The sequence below is a fragment of the Callospermophilus lateralis genome, chromosome 4, assembly GCF_048772815.1.
Source record: "Callospermophilus lateralis isolate mCalLat2 chromosome 4, mCalLat2.hap1, whole genome shotgun sequence".
Lineage (NCBI taxonomy): Eukaryota > Metazoa > Chordata > Mammalia > Rodentia > Sciuridae > Callospermophilus > Callospermophilus lateralis.
In genome coordinates, this window is record NC_135308.1 from 70383050 (window position 1) to 70401077 (window position 18028).

The 18028-nt window shown below is 38.9% G+C and overlaps 1 protein-coding gene across 2 annotated transcripts in view; it reads right to left on the bottom strand.

Moving 5' to 3' along the window:
* Nucleotides 1–18028, bottom strand: part of Ano2 (anoctamin 2) — a 341337-nt gene that overhangs the window by 167287 nt on the left and 156022 nt on the right. For both annotated transcript variants that reach the window (XM_076852567.1, XM_076852569.1), the window contains 3 exons: nt 14271–14405; nt 8846–9006; nt 3004–3086 (listed from right to left, as the gene is read on the bottom strand). In XM_076852567.1, coding sequence (XP_076708682.1) covers nt 3004–3086; nt 8846–9006; nt 14271–14405 — 379 coding nt within the window. The remainder of the gene's footprint in view (nt 1–3003; nt 3087–8845; nt 9007–14270; nt 14406–18028) is intronic.

The following is an 18028-nucleotide window of genomic DNA, read 5'->3' on the forward strand; positions in this document are numbered from 1 at the left end:
TGGAGATCAAAGAGATTGTTCCTAAGGTAGTTTCATGCCCCATACCAAAATCTGATACATAGCAGGTACTTAATGATATGCTCAAAATTGGACTGGATTTTTAGGTATGCTTGATATTATAGTCCAAAATAGAAATGCATTAACAGAAAAAAGGTTGACCTCCATTCCTCTCTCATGTTGACCCTGGGCTGTCCACTTGTGGGCTACACCAAGCATGCTGAACCAACCAGTAGGAACCTCACATAGAGATCCCATTAGGAACATTAGGCCCCAGATAAAGAAACAGATAAACCCAGTTGTGGTCAGGCCCCTCAGCCTACACAAGAGTTCCTTAATCACATACCTGAACTTACCATGGATCATTGGGTTAAACAGAAAAACAGGAAATCTGGCTATACGGAAAAAATGAATTATAATTCCACTCCTGCCAGGAACCTGTTACAGAGATTTCAGGACATTGAGTCATAACTGATGCTTCTTTGTGTGCAAGTATGTTTACTTTTCTTCTTTAACAGGGAGACGTTCTGGCTTCTTCAGCTCTACTTAGCAGACACACTTAGCTTATCTCTAGCCCACACAGACTTGGATCCCAGGGTATTTCTTCTCTCCCTTGAAGACATCCTACTCCCTAGAATTAGGAGAGTAAGACCTATTCCCTGTTTACCTCCCTACATGATAAACCACATTCCCTCCTTCTCCTTCCCACCCACCCTCTCTGTATATCTTGACATATTTTAGCTGAATAAAATGGGACCAACAGGACAATTATGTCCCCACTAGATTACCCACACCAAACTAATTTCTGTAACTCTTTCTATTGGGAGCATCAGTTCAGGCATTTATCTCTGAGAAATGCAATTGCTTTATTATTCTCTTGCTTATATTCCTGACTAATTTGAATCCCTCTCTAAAGGCAGAATCCATATGGACATTCTTTTTTGTCACAGAATCCATGATGGTGTTAATTTCAGGGCCTATGCTTAACATATAGGATGGGTGGATGGGGTTCAATCAATTGAAAACTAATTTTAACTGGGGAAAATCTACATTATTGCAGATTTCATTCCACGCAACTGCCCTGCAGGCCGTACTATTTCTCAGCTCATCTGTTCAAAGGAAAATGGGACTAATTAGAGCATTAAAGAGAAGAAATGAAATACACTAGACTTGGGAATACAGAGGCGTGGAAACAATACTAAATTGGAGGTTTCATTTTTCTTGCTTATAAAACGTCAGGACCACAAAGCCAGTGGTTCCCAGTTCAAGGCAGAGAACATCAGTTAGTGAGGAAAAGACTCACTCTCCATGCAGCCACCTATGGCTCATAGCCAGCCTTTGCAAGCGAGGACTCAGGTAACTCAAAGTGCTTCCTAGTCCTCTAGACACAGTTCCCAGCACTTCATCCATAATATCCACAGTACTGGAAGTTCCATTCCAATATTCATATTTGCTTTCCTGCCCATGGTGGCCTGTGATATCAGTAGCTCTTGAAAGTTGTAATGGTCACCACAGAGGGAGCTAACTGAGCCTGGAAGGGAAAGAAGAGGGAATAGAAAGCTAAGTGAGATTGCTGTCTGAAGAAGGAGGATAACCATGAGCAACCATGACACACTGTCCATCATCACCTCACCAGCATCAAGACTAGGGCACTAGCTCTCAAAAGAGCTGCGAGAAAAGGCTGATTTGTTGACCTCCTTTAAATATCCTCTTCCAAAATAAATAAAATCAGCATACTATCGTGACACAGATATATCAATATTTATAGCTGCACAATTCGCAATAGTCAAATTATGGAACCAGCACAGAAGCCCATCAACAGACAAATATATAAAGGACTGTGGTCTATACACACAATGGATTTTTACTCAGCCATAAAGATGAATGAGATGACAACATCTGCCATTGGATGGAACTGGAGAACATCATGCTAAGTGAAATATGACAGACACAGAAAGTGAAGGATCCAATGTTTTCTCCCATTTCTCCCATATATGGAAACTTGAACTAAATCAGGGGGAAGAAGCAGGGTGGTTGAGGGGAATCCATAAAAATAGAAGAATCAGTGGAGTAGAAGAAGGGGATTGAGGAGCAGGGAGGAAGGACTGGAAAGGAGGAACTGCAGAATGAAAGTCACCAGATTATGCTGCATACATATGTGAATATACCACAGTGGAGTCTACCTTCATCTATATCTATAAAGCACTCATTAAAATGAGAGATAGATAGATAGATAGATAGATAGATAGATAGATAGATATAAGGGGAGGGGGAAGGAATAGAGGTGGGAGTGATGGAAGGGGAACACTTTACCTCTTAAGGAAGAAGGGAGAGAAAGTTGAAGTACTGGGGATCGAAATTCACGGAGCAAATTATATTCCATGCATGTATGGCAATGTCAAAAGGAACCCCACTATTAGTATAACTCGAGTGCACTAATAAAAACATTTTAAAAAATCATCTTCCCAGAAGACTCAGTTCTAGAAGAATCTATCCTTTACCCTCAAGCTCACCTTCCAGTTTCACACACAGAGTTTCACCTTACACCATAGCAGTTAAGAGGTCTTTCTTTGTCCTCAGGTATCAATGGGCTGGCACCCATGCCTCTCCAGTGGCCCTCAGTAGGCCCACAGAGGCATTCTGACATACTCCTGCTCTGGGCTACATAGGAGTGATTCCTATTCTCTGGTTTCATGCTCTCAAGTCTGCCTCTTGCCTCTTGCATCTTATGCCATCTCTTTTCCCAGAGAAGGTTCCTGGTACATATGACTATCCATTAGCCCAATGTCTTACAGCTCGAAGGAAGAAGGAACCCTTGAACCTTCTGCCTCAATGCCTATCAACCATGCTCTAGCCCATGGAGCCATCCTGCAAAAGCAGCCACTGTGTGACCCAGCTAGGGCTGGCTGATGAGACAGCAAACATCCATGGCTATCTTACAGAAGATAGTCTAGTTCCAGGGTCAAAGCAAAGCAAGGGCCCAGAGAAGTACATAAGGGAACTCACTTCTTCCTCTTCTATACCAGTCAGGTCCCAGAAATAGCCTAGTCGCATCTGTAGTCTCTTCCAGTTTTCCAGAAACATGGTAGCTTTAAAAAAAAGGAAAAAATTCAATTATTTTTGAAGGGTGGATTATGAATAGCCTTTTCACTTTCACCAGCAGAGGTAGGGGATACATTATATAGATTTCACATTTATAAGCTTTCTCTAAATCTTAGTCCCTGTCTCCCACTTCTAGCTGAGCTTCTTAAAATATTCCACATCCTTGAATGGTCTGTAGATACACAGTCATGTGTCACTTAATAAGGAAGGGAAATATTCTGAGAAGTAAGCATTAGGCAATTGTGTCAATGTATGAACATCATAGGGTGTATGTATACAAACAGCTATGGTGTCACTAGGTCATACAATCTTATGTGCCCACCGTTGTATAAGTAGTCCTTTATTGATCAAAACATCATTATACAGTGTGTGGCTATATTAAAGGGACACACTCATACACACCCCTTTCCCTACTTCTAAGTTATGAGAAAAAAGTTAGATTTGATCCTACAAAATTAAGAAAAGATGTAAAACCAAAAACATCAAATAACCCAATCAGTAAATGGGCCAAGGAAATAAACAGACCCTTCTCAGAAGATGATATATAATCAACAAATATATGAAAAACTGTTCAACATATCTAGAAATTAGAGAACACAAATCAAAATTACTCTAAGATTTCATCTCACTCTATTAAGAATGGCAGCTATTAAGAAAACAAACAACAATAAATGTTAGTAAGGATGTAGGAAAAAGACAAGTACATACATAGCTGGTGAGACTGCAAGTTGGTGCAAACAATCTGGAAAGAAGTATGGAGATTTCTTGGAAAACTTGAAATGGAACCACCATTTGACCCAGCTATCCCACTCCTCAGTTTATACCCAAAGGACTTATAAACAACATACTACAGGGACACAGGCACATCAATGTTTGTAGCAGCACAATTCACAATAGCTAAATTGTGAAACTAATCTAGATGCCCTCAGCAGATGAATGGATAAAGTAACTGTGGTAGATATACACAATAGAATATTACTCAGCATTAGAAGAGAATAAAATCATGGCATTTGCAGGTAAATGGGTGGAGTTGAAGAATATTATGCTAAGCAAATTAAGCCAATCCCCCAAAAAACAAAAGCTGAATGTGTTCTCTGCTATGTGGATGCTGATCATAATGGGGATGCAGGGGGAGCATGGGAGGAATGAAGGAACTTTAGATAGGGCAAAGGGGAGGGAGGGGAAGGGAGGAGGCATAGGGTAGGAAAGATGTTGGGATGAGATGGACATGATTACATGGACATGTATGAAGACACAAATGGTGTGACTCTACGTTGTAGAGAGACATGAAAAATTTTACTCTATAGGTGTACTATGAGTTGAAATGCATTCTGCTGTCCTATATAACAAATTAGAATAAATAAATAAATTTTCTAAAAATTAAAGAAAGATAGAAGATTGAAGAAAATAAAATGGAGGGATTTGTAGCCTTTTGACCAGCCTCATCTTGCCTATGCATGCGTTCTTCCTGCACCTTTGTCAGCATCTCTCTCCCTCATCTCTTTCTTTCTGTCCCCAGCACCACTTCCTTTCTATTGGCCATAATCATCTGATTCTGAGATGACATAACAGTCTCTTAACAGTTCTATCTGACTCAATAGTCTGGAGACTCAACTATAGATTTAACCTATGTAGAATAATCTCCATAAGTAGCATTCACTCATTTTTTCATTTGTTCAGAAAAGATCTGTAGAACGTTTACCATCCCAACCCATCTGTCAGTTTGCCCATGGCTTTTCCAAGGGCATACACAACATGCTCTAGGCAAAGCTTTCTATCTACTACAATCCTAAAGTCAAAGCTGGTCCTATCAGGATTGAACACCTGATCTAGGTTCTGCTGATGGACTAGTCAGAGTCTCTCTTTAGAATATTGAAAAGAAGAAACAAAAAGAGAAGCAGAGATGAGAGAAACCACACAGCACCTGAAAAAGGAGGGAAGACTCTGGTTTCTGATTACTTCCCCAGCTCCAGTTCCCAGGAAGCCTGGCTATATTTCATTTCCTACATCCTTGAGTTTGTCTCTTGCTATCTTACAATAAATCTCTGCGTTTTAAGCAAGCCTGAGTGGATTTCTAATCCTGCAAAAATAATACCCCCAATTAAGGTGTCTGTGATGTACAAAACACTGTTCTAGACATGGTGGGGGAGATGAGGTGAATCTGATACAGATTTTGCTTTCAAGTTGTTTGCAGTCCATAAAGATAGGTTGTAAACAGCTATAACACAAGGCATAAAAATAACAGAGACTTAAAAATGATACAGACAGAAAACTATGGGTATGCAAAAGAGGAATGTTAGCTGTCAGAGGAGGCATGAGTTGGGCTTTAGCCAGCAATGGGATTTAGGCAGTGAAAAGTGGGAGAATGCCAACACTCCCCTACATAAACTTTCAGTGGCTCCTTATGGTCTAAGTCTTCTCTGGATGTCAGGACCACGAAAATCTGACCCACTCCTCTATTGAAATCTCCCACTATTTATCAACACATACCTCATGCCCGCATTGCTGCTAAGCTCCTCACTGTCCTCTGCACCCCAATTTCTGCAGAATGTACTCTTCTCCTATCCTATCCTATCCTCAGGATTCCTGCCTCCTCCAATCCCCAGTCAGTCCAAGTCCCCTCCTTCTCCACACTCATCCTGTCCCTTTGGTCACAGCACAAAAGGAAAGGGAAGGAATGTGATACTCCCCAGGGTCATCCCTCCAGCTCTACACCATCCCTGGTAGGGACCTACCCAGCCCTCACTGCATGCTGGTCTTGACTGATGTCTGCTATTTCAGGTCTGCTGTGCTCTATCAGGGCTATCAACTCTTCCTGGGCTCATGGTTGTCCATGTTTAACTTGGGCATAGCACAGAACTGGGAATGGCAAACACCTGGCCATGTGATGACTTAAAGCTACATTTATTTACTTGCAACTACATTAGAATACACTAGTATATATGTTTTCCTCCTTGTATTTGAAGTATTTCTCATGAGTGCCATCTGACCTCTTGATACTGACATTGGCCTGGAGACACTCTGAGATCAGGGGGAAGTCTTTCCTTTACCTATTGCTCTTCATGGTGCTGAGAAGAGTGTGCATATAGCAGGGCTCAGAGTGCTGACCAAGTAGGGTCTCCATGAGAACAGGAAGTCAGACTGTGGGATCACATGAGAGGAGCAAAGCAATAACGGGAAGAGGAGTCATGGGGGCAAGAGAAGGCCATCACGCCAGGAAGAGCAGCTCACAGCTCCTGGGTGCATGCTCTAAGCCAAGAATTATGCTAACTGCTGTGCCTATATCTCATTCACCTGGCATAAAAGCACAAAAGAGTAGGTATTGTTTTGCACCATTTACAGAAGTGATCTTCAAAGATTAACATGCCCAAGATAACATGGCACCCTGGTTAGGAGTATTGATTTTAAGACACAGAGCTATGTCCACTTCTTAAGAGCACTAACTTTTGTGACAAAGGACTAGGTCCACATGTACTTGCTACAGAATCCAAAGATGATGAAGAGAAGATTTGGAATGTCCATTGAGGACAGTCTGACCTCTAACTTGGTGTCCTTAACCTCTATTCAGAAAAGATTTCAGAAACCCTCTCTCTCTCTACTTCCTCTTCAGTAGGGCTTCACTGCCCTAAAGTTTCTTGGAGTTTAAAGCCAGACTGCAGCAGATGTGCCTGAAGTTTCCTGCAGACTCCCATCCTGCTGACCAGGATGGGAGTATCCTCAAGAGCAGTATCATCAAGACCCCGAGTTTCCACAAACTTCATCCTCACTGCCACCAAGACAGCTCGAGTCTCTCTCTACACAGAGCCACTTCTTCCCAGTCTATTCCTGGCAGACCTGGGCCCTGGCCCAGGCCCACCCAACACAACACCACTAATCATAATAATCATGATAATGAGAAGCATTGCTATAATTTTTAATTGTAATTTGTAGGCAATCATGCCTAGGGCTCTTGGCTGCCGTAACCAAATACATAATCACATAAAACACAACAAGGCTGTTAAAAAAAAATAGAAACCTCTCCAAATCCAGGAAGCTTGGGCCCAATCCCACCCTCTTTGTATTTTACAGGGGTGGAGGCAGTAAATGATTGAGGATCTTAGAAGGGGTGGAGGTTTCTGCTCATCATGGCTTTTGAGGAAATACAAAAGACACTTGTTGGGGCTTAAACCCATAAAGCACAAGTGAAAATCACAATTCTCTACCAGATATTATGTGTCCTAGGAAGGCTCTTGAGGGATCATGGGCCCAGAGTCATTATGTTTTAGCTACTCAGTGGTGGTAGTATCCACAAGTTGAATTATTGGGAATTAGGGTTGTAATATATCAAAAAACTAATGTGTATTCCATGTTCCAAATCAGTTCAAGTGGATCTCAGGGTAATTAAAAGATGCCCTGCTTGATGAAGAGACACAGAGCTGCCCATGACCTATCAAACAACAAGCCCAACTTCTCTTAGCTCTCCTGACCCTTCTTGTAGACAATTCCAGAGCTGTATGGCCATTTCCTGCTGTTTACTGCTTCTACTTTTGACTTCCCATGTGCTCTTGGGAAGCTGTTGTTCTTCCTGGAAACCAGCGTGCCCCCTTGGAAGTTTTCTGTGGTGGCTTAGCCATGCAGGATTTTTTCCAGCTAAGTTCTGTCTCCACCCAAGTACAGGTCCCCACAGGGAATGGAGAAAGTTTGTGTTCCTGTTCTTCCAGCACTTCTGAGAACAGACTTCTCCCTCTCCTCCTTCTCACACTTTTAGGGATGTGTGACTCAGGGCCCCATCTTGGCATGTCCTCCAGACCCTGCGGAGGCAGTAATAAATCAAGCAGCTTCTAAAGCAGGATCGAGGTCCTGCTGGTCTGTGATCCTGTGGGAGCACTAGGAGCCTGCACATTCAATGATGAGCAAAGAGCAGGTGGCTACTCAAATGGACTGAAACATGTTGACTTTGTCCTTTTGAAAATACACATGGGTGGGTCATTTTAGAAACATTCAGTTACCATGGGTGGCTGTTCCAGGTTAGTTTTTAAGACTAGGAGCGTATGTGTGTGTGAGAGAGAGAGTGAGTGTGTGAGAGTGTGTGTGTGTGTGTGTGTGTGTGTGTTTTCATGATCTGATAAGTGTGGCTCAGAGAAAGTTTATTACCCTGATACTCTTGGGGGGAAAAGAGGAGGAGGAAAGTGAAGAAACTATTTGTTCTTTCCTTCTCAAATCTCTCTGATGCAAATACAGAAAACACCACTCTAGTATTCAATAAAATCTCTACAGTCTATATTCATGGTGTCCTAAATATAGCATTGAGCCTGGGGTCAGGAGGCCAGATCTTAGCCCACTTTTACCACCAGCTAACTCTCCAACCACGGGGGTTACAGCACTACTCTGTGTCTTACACAGCACAATATCTATGATTTTACATGACTAAGGAAATGTGCTTAGAGGATCCCATGGGTATGATAGGTGCTTTCAAATCATGAAATCATACATGAGGCCTGTATGGGGTTGACATTACTGTATCTAAGAGAAAACAGATAAGGTCATGAAGGATATTTTTATTTTCTGTTCATAAGAATGAGTAAAGAAGAGAAAGGAATTGTCCTTAAAAAGCTTCTTGAGATATGAAAAAAAAATCTACTAAAGAGAGCAAACTGAAGACTATGAATTGGAAGCCCTTTTCTAAGAACATTCACTGCATGGCCATTTTTAGAGTTTGATAGTTCTACAGAGAGTCCCCATATAAGCTGCATGATGACCCACTTACCCCACAGAGCCATGAAGATGGAGAAGACAACGGTGGCAGGGTTGTCAAACAGGTGGCTGGCCCGTGCAGTCCCACAGGCTGAGCTGAGGTTCCAGTAGTCACAGGACTTGTCACACAGGGGACACATGGTAAAGGCATTCTGCTGGTCACACATCTCTTTGCTGCAGTGGACAGATGCTGGGTCAGATGAAGCTCAGGTAGGGCCCAATTATAGGCAAGTCACCCTAAAAGACCTCCCATTTCCAAATCTGTGGTTGAGTTTATCAAGTCCATAAGTAAATAATATCAAAAAAGTTAGGATTGGATTGTTCACCTGAGAGTGTTACTCATATTTTGTCAAAAAAAAAAAAAAAACAGAGACAAATGGTCCATCTTTTAAGGTATGGAACTCCCTGTCACTAGATGTATCCCAGAAAGTTAGTGACTGCATGTCAGAGATATTGGGCTTTGAATGATACCCTAGAAAGTTCATTCAAAATGTGTTGAGTTTGTGAGGTTGGTAGCAAGCATCAACAATTGTGAATTAATCACCTGCCTGAAGCTGGATTTCATCACCCATTCTTCAAATATGTGCTTTCTTCTTAAACTCTACTGAATGACTCACAGATGTGTGGAATGGATCACAAGTAGAATCAAACAAGTATGTATGGTTGGACTAGCACAAGCTCTAAAAAAATCCATGGGAAACAAATGTAATAAAGCTGGGTTGGAAGCCCTTTTCTAAGAACATTCACTGAATGGCCATTTGTAGAATAGAGATTAATAACCTCAATCTAATAAGAATTATCATTACCATGAAATAGGATTAGGGAGAAAGAAAAAATTTTCCAAAGTCTAGATCCTCTGGTACTTGGGAAAGAAGCATGAGCCAGAAAATATCAAGTGCCCATATTCTACCTATTCCAAGGACACTTCTACTTAATGGGTGGACGAGTATATATGAAATTCCATTCATTTATTAGGTTTTTAGGTGAATCCAACAAATCTGGGTTCATATAAAAGCTTACAAATAAGATTCAAAGAATCACCAGCACTGCCAGGCTTCCTCAATATCCCTTCAAACCACATTGTGGCAGGAAAATGAATGAACTCATCACTTTGGAGTGTAACAAGTGGATTGTTAAGCTCATGGTTTTGGTGGGGAGAGGGTGGAGAACTCAAGAGTTCATGAAAACGAGACTTTGGCTGTTCCCACCGAGCAGCTGGAACCATGGTGATGGTGAGGCAGGGCATCCTGGGCTGAAAACCCATATAGAAAGAGGCAGCAGAGGGCGCTGCAGAGCACGGCTGACAAGGGGGAGTCCACTGTCCCATGGGGGAGCTGGTGCCCTGTTCAAAGAAGGGCCTCCATGAAACCTGTAAAGTTGAGGAACACTGTGTCCATTTCCCCATCATTAAGAAGTTGAAGAGAGAGATTTACTGAGAACTGTCACTTTCTGTCAAGTTCCAGCTTTTAGGCTTCTGTTTTTAATGAGCTATTAAGTCCCCATCAGGGAAAGGCCTTCTGTGTGAGAGAATGGAAACTCTAGGTCTCTGAGGACAAATCCTCGTTCCTCCACTGACCTGCTGCTAAGCCCTCCACTGGCAAGTGTCAATAAAAATGACTCATTCACATTGAAAATATTAAATGGTAATATCTTAGTAATAAGTTCAGCTGTACTAGTTTCACCTGGGTACGTTCTTATTGGCAAGTACAGAACAAGGTCTATTTTAGTCTTCTGAGTCAGGCAAATGTTCACAAGGTGGATGAGAAGGAATTGCTACTTTCAGAAAAGAAAATGTCCTCTTAGAAAACAGATTTATAAAGAAAATAGTTTGTCCATACAAGTTCTTGTAAAAAGCTTTGTTTTTAAGCCATGTCTCAGTGCTGCCCTTCAAGTGTGTACGTTAAGGACTTCACTTTGTTCAGAGTTTTTAAAGCCAGGACTGGGAAGACAGATAATCCTAGTTAAGCTAATCTTAGTTAAATCTAGTCAATGCTAAAAGGTCAAGAATGAAGAAAGTATTATCAACCAACTTGTTGCAAAGCACTTTGAAACATAAGTGCTGTGTAAATTATTGGCTTTTTAAATTAGAGTGCAGGCAGCTATCAATCACTTGTACAAAATAGCAGCCACAGTAGCATGGATTATTCTCTATTCATCTAAATTTGAAGTCAGAATGCTTGCTATGTATTTTTTGATACAAGCGATTTTAACAAAATTCTAGAGACGTTCTGTCTCAAAATGACATTAAAATGACTTTGTATCCCCTGAAAGAGGCTGCCTCTGGACAAGTTGAAGAATGAGGAAGACCACCTAGAAATTGAAATCATGTCTGAGTTACTCACTAGCTATATGAAAAATTCAGATCTCCAATGAGAAGTAATGGTGGCCATAAATCTAATGGCATATTTTTTCAACCCATCATTTTCTTTAGAAAGCATAGGAAGGTTGATAAATGACCTGACAATCAGTTGAACCAAGACCCTAAAGCAATTGGGGTTCTTAAGAGTGAATCACTGCTCACAAGTTGGGTAAGGCAGAACTTGCTAGCACAGAGTAGGGAGGTACAAAGAGGCAATTATTCAGACAAAACATCTGCTATTAAGGTCTCAGGCCTAAAGTAACAACCTTTTTCTCCAATATGGTTTGGATTAATCAGCTTTTCCAAAAAATGTTCCAATCTTCCCTATCCATGTCAGTAAGTGCTTAACAATGAAATCAGTCCCTTGGTAAGTAAAGTTCTATAGATGTATCCCATGCATATATAGAACTTTACTTACTATATTTATAATTATTCTTTACTTACTATATTTATATTTATTCCACACTAATAACTTTGATATAAAAGATATATTCAAAACTTTTTGAATATATCTTTTATATCAAAGTTAGTAGTGTGGAATAAAGGGTGCCATTTAATATCTTACATAAAATCTAAAACAATCCCCAAAATAGTGCAAGTTTTTAATGACACTTAGGAGTGACTGGGCTGATAGACACAGATCCATATGCAAATACATTCACCCTTGACCCTCACACTTATATCGCTGAAATATATCTCATTAAACATTTGTCCTTGCTGCTTGTAATGAATAATAATGTAATACTATCCTATCTCATCATAGTTCATTTAAAAAATAACCCATCGAATTGATTCTGCAACCTACCCGTGGGTTGCTCTTCATAGGTGGTAGAATATGACATGCTCTAAGGGGCTTAACATGTCAGCAATGATAACAACTGCATTTTACATGTGTATATCCCTGCACATATGTTAGTGGTGTGAATGTGTGGTGTGCGTGCCTCTAGCTAGATATATAACTTTGTAGCATGTGCAGACCGTGGCCACCTCCAGCTGCAATGGTTGCTCGCCACATGTATTCCCATATGGGGATCCAGGGCACAAGTTCTAAGTCCTGATGTGACCCAGCATGTGGACGCCCCACCCACCACACTGCTTTGTTTCCCTGTGCACACTATGGGGCTTTCCTGTTTTGATCAACCTGAGACCAGACATCTAGGAATCACAACTAGACAAAGAAAACAAGAGGACATACCTAGGCAAGCTCCCAGTGAAGCTACTGAGCTGCCAAGGAGGGTTTGAGCCTTCTGAAGACTTCACTGTTGCAAAAGGCAAAGACTTTAAACCAGGAAGCAAAAAAAGTTCACCTCCCATCCCTGAAGATTATTAGCAGTTGGACTTGGACAATTTAGGTAATCTCACTGGGCATGAGTTTCTCCATCTCTAAGTGAAAATAATACTATTATCATACAGATTTTACAACACTGATGTCTTACAGGATTAAAGAAACTATTAAATAAAAATCACCTAGCACTATGCCTGGCAAAAGATAGGTATGTGAATATTATTTCTTCCTTCATAATAGATGAACTAGGGAAGGTAGCCCTAAAACCAATTAGAACCCTAATAACCAACCTCTTATCACAAAGGTCTCAGAACTCCCAATTAAGAATACTTGACAGATGATAGTAAAGTTTTATACACAAAATATCTAAGCTCTTGTCTCTTACACCAAATTATTTAGCTTTGTTCTACAGACCATTTCTATAGAGTGAGAGTGGCAAGAAGAACCATCTGGATCCTGCTTACTGATGGATACATATTCCTCAACAAGTACAATTCTGGGTCCTTCCTTCAGAACAGCCACTGTTTCCCACCCAATATAGTAGGTATTCATAATCTCCCCAGCCTTCTTATCTACCTGGCTACTGGAAGAACACCACGTTGCTACAGACGGATTGTGCCCATGATCACCATTGATTGGTCCAGGACCTCTACCTAAGTCAAACTGAGCCAATAAGACCTTCTCACTTGAGATCCATTGAGTATAAAGCTCTAGTAACATTCATGACCTACTAGCAGCACTGTTTACATTAAATAGAGAAAATCTGTAGTGAAACCAGTAAATACTAGAGAGAACCAGAGTCAGGAGATAAACAGTTTATCCTTAGGTCATCCACAAGCCTGCAACTGGGTTCCTTGAAGTCACCCTAGAACCCTTATAATAAAGTCTCTTTTTTTACTTAATTTAGTTCAACTTGCATTTCTATCGTTTGCAACCAAAAGAATATTATAATATGCTAGCCATTCATCAGTTTGCAATGCTAGTTCTAAAGATAGCCAGAGATTTACATTCTAAAAATTAGCTAAGCATTTTGTCTCTTGTACTTTTCCCATATATTTTGATTCATTTAATAGTTATTTTTTAATTCTCGGCTATGTGCCAGATACTGTCTCCTTTAAGCTTCAACACCATGAGTTAGCCTTTATTATTACTGTTTTATAGCCAGAAAACTAAGACCCAGAGAGTGAACAGACCAGTCACACTTAATATGTAACACTGTCATTCCTAAAGAGCTCCTTTCCTTTGTAGGCTGTCTCTCGCTCTTACAAGGACATTCTTTGGTCTATCCCAGCACTGCAAGAGTGTCTCCATGGGTTCTGTCACTTTCTACAGTTTCTGATTCCTGAACCATCCACTAACCTCCCTCAGTTTTAGAAGATTCTGTTTCTTCACAACATTTTATTCCAACAGTGTTTGACCACACAGATATGTGATTTCTATTCAATGCTACTCTACCCACCCTACCTTAGCTCTTATGAAAAACTAGAGAAAAAAGTAAAGAAGAGGAAAAAATCATTTCTCTGGCATTTTCCTCCCATCTGGTATTATTTACCTGCCCAGACCCTGGCACTGGGGAAAAGGTCCACTAGGAAAGGAAGAGGGTCAAGCCCAGCATGGCTCTGAAGCCATTCCCAGAATCCATAGTTCCCTAATCTCTCTGAAGAGAAGTTACCTTTGTGGTAGGAGAAGGAAGACAGAGTTTGGAAGGAAGCATGTGAAATGTACTTGCAACTGGAGGAAACTCCAAACTACCAACATGTGAGAACTGAGCCTTTTTCTTTAAAACTGTCTTACCTGGGAATATCTTCTTCGATAGTTGCACATCCATAAAGAAAGACAATCACCCCAATTACAGAAGATGGGATGAGGAATGATGTATATAACCCCAGCCAGGCAAAATACAGCCCAATTTTTTCTCCAAAATATTTTCTAGGAAAAAAAGAAAGGAAAAGGAAATACATATTAAGAACATCATATATTTTCCTTATTTCTATTTGTTCTATGTCTAGCAGTGGTCAGTGCAAATACTCATTTGTTCTTGTAATAAACACAAAAGGATGTAGGTTACATGGGAAAGGGTGCACTTTGATACAAAGAATCAACAACTGGTCTTTCTTTTCTGAAATTAACTGTATTCCATTGGAATCACACAGACACCTGTCTTAGCTGTTCATGTGAAACAGAGAGCTGCAAGAAAAAATCCAACCTTAACAGCAAACTAGAAATATACTGTACTTATTTTATGTTTGGATTTCCTCTCTACTGGTAGGAGAGGTATGTTGAAGTTATCTGGTATTATTGTTTTGATGGGAAAAGAGAGGAACCGCAGAATGAAGTAGGTCAAATTATGCTGTCATATATAAATGTTTAATAGTGAATTCCACCTTTATACATATCTATAATGTGCCACATTAAAACTGATAGATAAATAGAAGGAATACCAATTGGGTAGAGGAATAAGAATGGGAGGATGAAGGAGAGGAAGGAAAAAGGAAATACTAGAAACTCCATATAGTATTTCATACATGTATGATTATTGAAAATGAGTCTCACTGTTATACATAATTATAATCTAATAAGAACATTCAAAAATAAAATGAAGTTATTTTACACACACATACACCATAAGTGTTGGCATTTCTACCAAACATTAATAATACATTATCATTTCAATCTACAGACACCCGCACCTTCTTGGAATCAACTTATAGAAACAAAACAAATTGTGTATTTGGACATGCATACTTACATACAGACATACACTCCTCAGAAAATCATTACAAGAAATTCAATAAAATATTAGTTATGGTTTCTTTGGATGATAAGATTATGGGTGATTTTTATTTATTTCTGAAGCTTCTTTACTGAGGTATGATTGGTGTACAAAAGTTATACAAATTTAACTTGCACAGTATGCGGAGATACCCGTCAGAACAAGCAGACCATAAATGTATCCTTCACCTCCAAGTTTCCTTCTGCCTCTGCTCTTTTTTTTCCATTTTATTTTTTTTATGTGTGTGACGAACACTTAATATAAGACTTACCCTACTAGGATAATTTTAACTATACAATATATTATTGTTAACTACAGGGTCTAGGTTGTACAAAGAATTTCAGAATTTATGTACTTTCCATAATGAAATCTTTTTACCCTGTGTCTTTCTGTTTCTCCCTTCTTGCAATCCCTGGAAATCACTCTTCTACTCTTTAGTTCTATGAGTTTGATAATTTTAAAATTCTTCCCAGAAGTGAGAATGCAATATTTGTCCCTTTGTATCTGTTTTATTTCACTTAACATAATGTCCACCACCAAGTCCATCTGTATTGTCACTAATAGCAGGATTTCTTCTTTTGTAAGGCTGAATAGTCTTCCACTGTATGTGTATAGATCTTTTGTTTACTCATTTATCTATGCATGTACACTTGAGCTGTTTCTACATTTTGGCAATTGTGAATGACAAGGAGGCTATAAACATTTTTTATTATTTTTTTTACTAATGACTTGTAGGAATCTTCTATTTTTGGATAAAATCTCTTACCATATGTATGGTTTACAGATACATGCTCTCATTCTTTATGTTGTCTTTCACTCTTCGATTGTTTCCTTTGCTTGTATAGAAGCTTTTCAATTTGCTATAATCAAATTTATCTATTTATACATTTTGTTATCTATGCTTTGGATGTTATATGCAAGAAACCATTGCTGTTTCCAATGTTTACCAGCTTTTTCCCCATGTTCTCCTAAGAGTTATATCATTTCAGGTTTTACAATTAAGTCTTTTGAATTGACTTTTTGTATGGTATAAGATAAGTGTCCACTATTACACTTTTGCAAACAGACATCCAGTTTTCCCAACACCATTTATTGAACATTAGGTAGTATGGACATTTTAATAACATTAATTCTTCCAATCCCTGAACACAAGATTTCTGTCCTTTTATTTTTGCCTTTTAAAATAATTTTTAATAGTTTTCAGTGTGAAAATCTTTTACCTCCTTGAATAAGTTTATTACTAGGTATTTTATTCTTTTTGATGCATTTGTGAGACTTTTTTTTCTTAAATTTTCTTTTTAGATAGGTCATTGTTAGTGTATAGAAATGAAACTGATTTTTATATGTTGATTTTGAATGCTGAAACTTTCCTGAATTTGTTTATTCTACCAGATTTTTGGATGGCATTTTTAGGGTTTTATATAGTTAAGATCATGTTATTTGAAAGCAGAAAAAAATTTTAATCCTTTATTTCCAATTTGAATTCCTTCCATTTCTTTCTCTTAATTAATTGTTCTGGCTAAGATTTCTAGTATCACATTGAATAGGAGAGACAAGAGTGAGCATCTTTATTCCAGACTTTAGTAGAAAAGCTTTCATTTTTCATCATTAAATATGATATTATCTGTGTGGGTTTTCATATACGTCTTCTATTATGTTAGGTAAATTCCTCCTAAATCTAATTTGTTGAAATTTTCATCAAAAAACAATGTTGGATTTTGTTAGATATTTTTCTGCTTCTATTTATGTTATCATGTGATTTTTATCTTCATTTTGTTTCTATGAATATTATGATTTAGATATGAGGTGTTCCCCCAAAAGCTCATTTGTGAGATAATGCAAGAAAGTTTAGAGGCAATAAGAGCCTTAACCTAATCACTGCAGTACTCCACTTGAATGGAGTAATTTATTTGTATTGCAGTAATTTATTTATAAGGTGCTATGTTCCTCACATTTCTGGGTTCAATTTATTTGGGTACACTGAAGCTTTATCAACCTAAAAGTACATTTCTCTCCCTAGATTTTGGTAGTTTTCATCTATTATTTTTTTAAATAAACCACCTTCTTCTCTCTCTCTCTCTCTTCTCTTTCTGAAACTTTCATAACACATATATTGATTGGTTCACTTAATGATGCTGTTTAAATCCTTAAGATTTCTTCATTCCTTTTCTATTTAATTTTTGTTCTTCTGATTGGACAATTTCAAAGGACTTGTCTTTAAGTTCACTGATTCTTTCTTCTGCTTAATTGAGTCTGCTACTGAAGCTGTCTCTTGAATTTTTCAGTTCTGTAACTACATAGTTTAGTTCCAGAATTTCAGTTTGGTTATTTTTCATGGTTTCTTTGTAGAATTTCTTATTTTGTTCAAATATTATGCTCCTGGTTTTGATTTTGATTTTAAGTTGTCTATATGTGTTCTCTTGGCGCTCAGTGAGACTCTTCAATATTATTAATTTTAATTACTTGTCAAGCAGATTGTGGATTTCAATTTTAAAAAGGATCACTTACTGGAGCTTTATTGGGCTCCTTTGTTAGTGTCACGTTTGCATGATTCTTGTGGCCTTCAGTTGGCAGATGTGAATTTTAGAAGCAGTCACTTCTTCCAGTTGTTACTGAACAGTTTTATCAGTTAAAGATCTTAATAAAACGTGAAGGTAAGAAATTATGGGAAGGTCATCAGACAGCATGGTGAGCCAGCTAGCAGTAAATGGGAAGACCTAAGCCAAGATCTAAAAATGTATATGCTGTCAGGATCCACGGGTAGGAGTGTTTCAAGAGT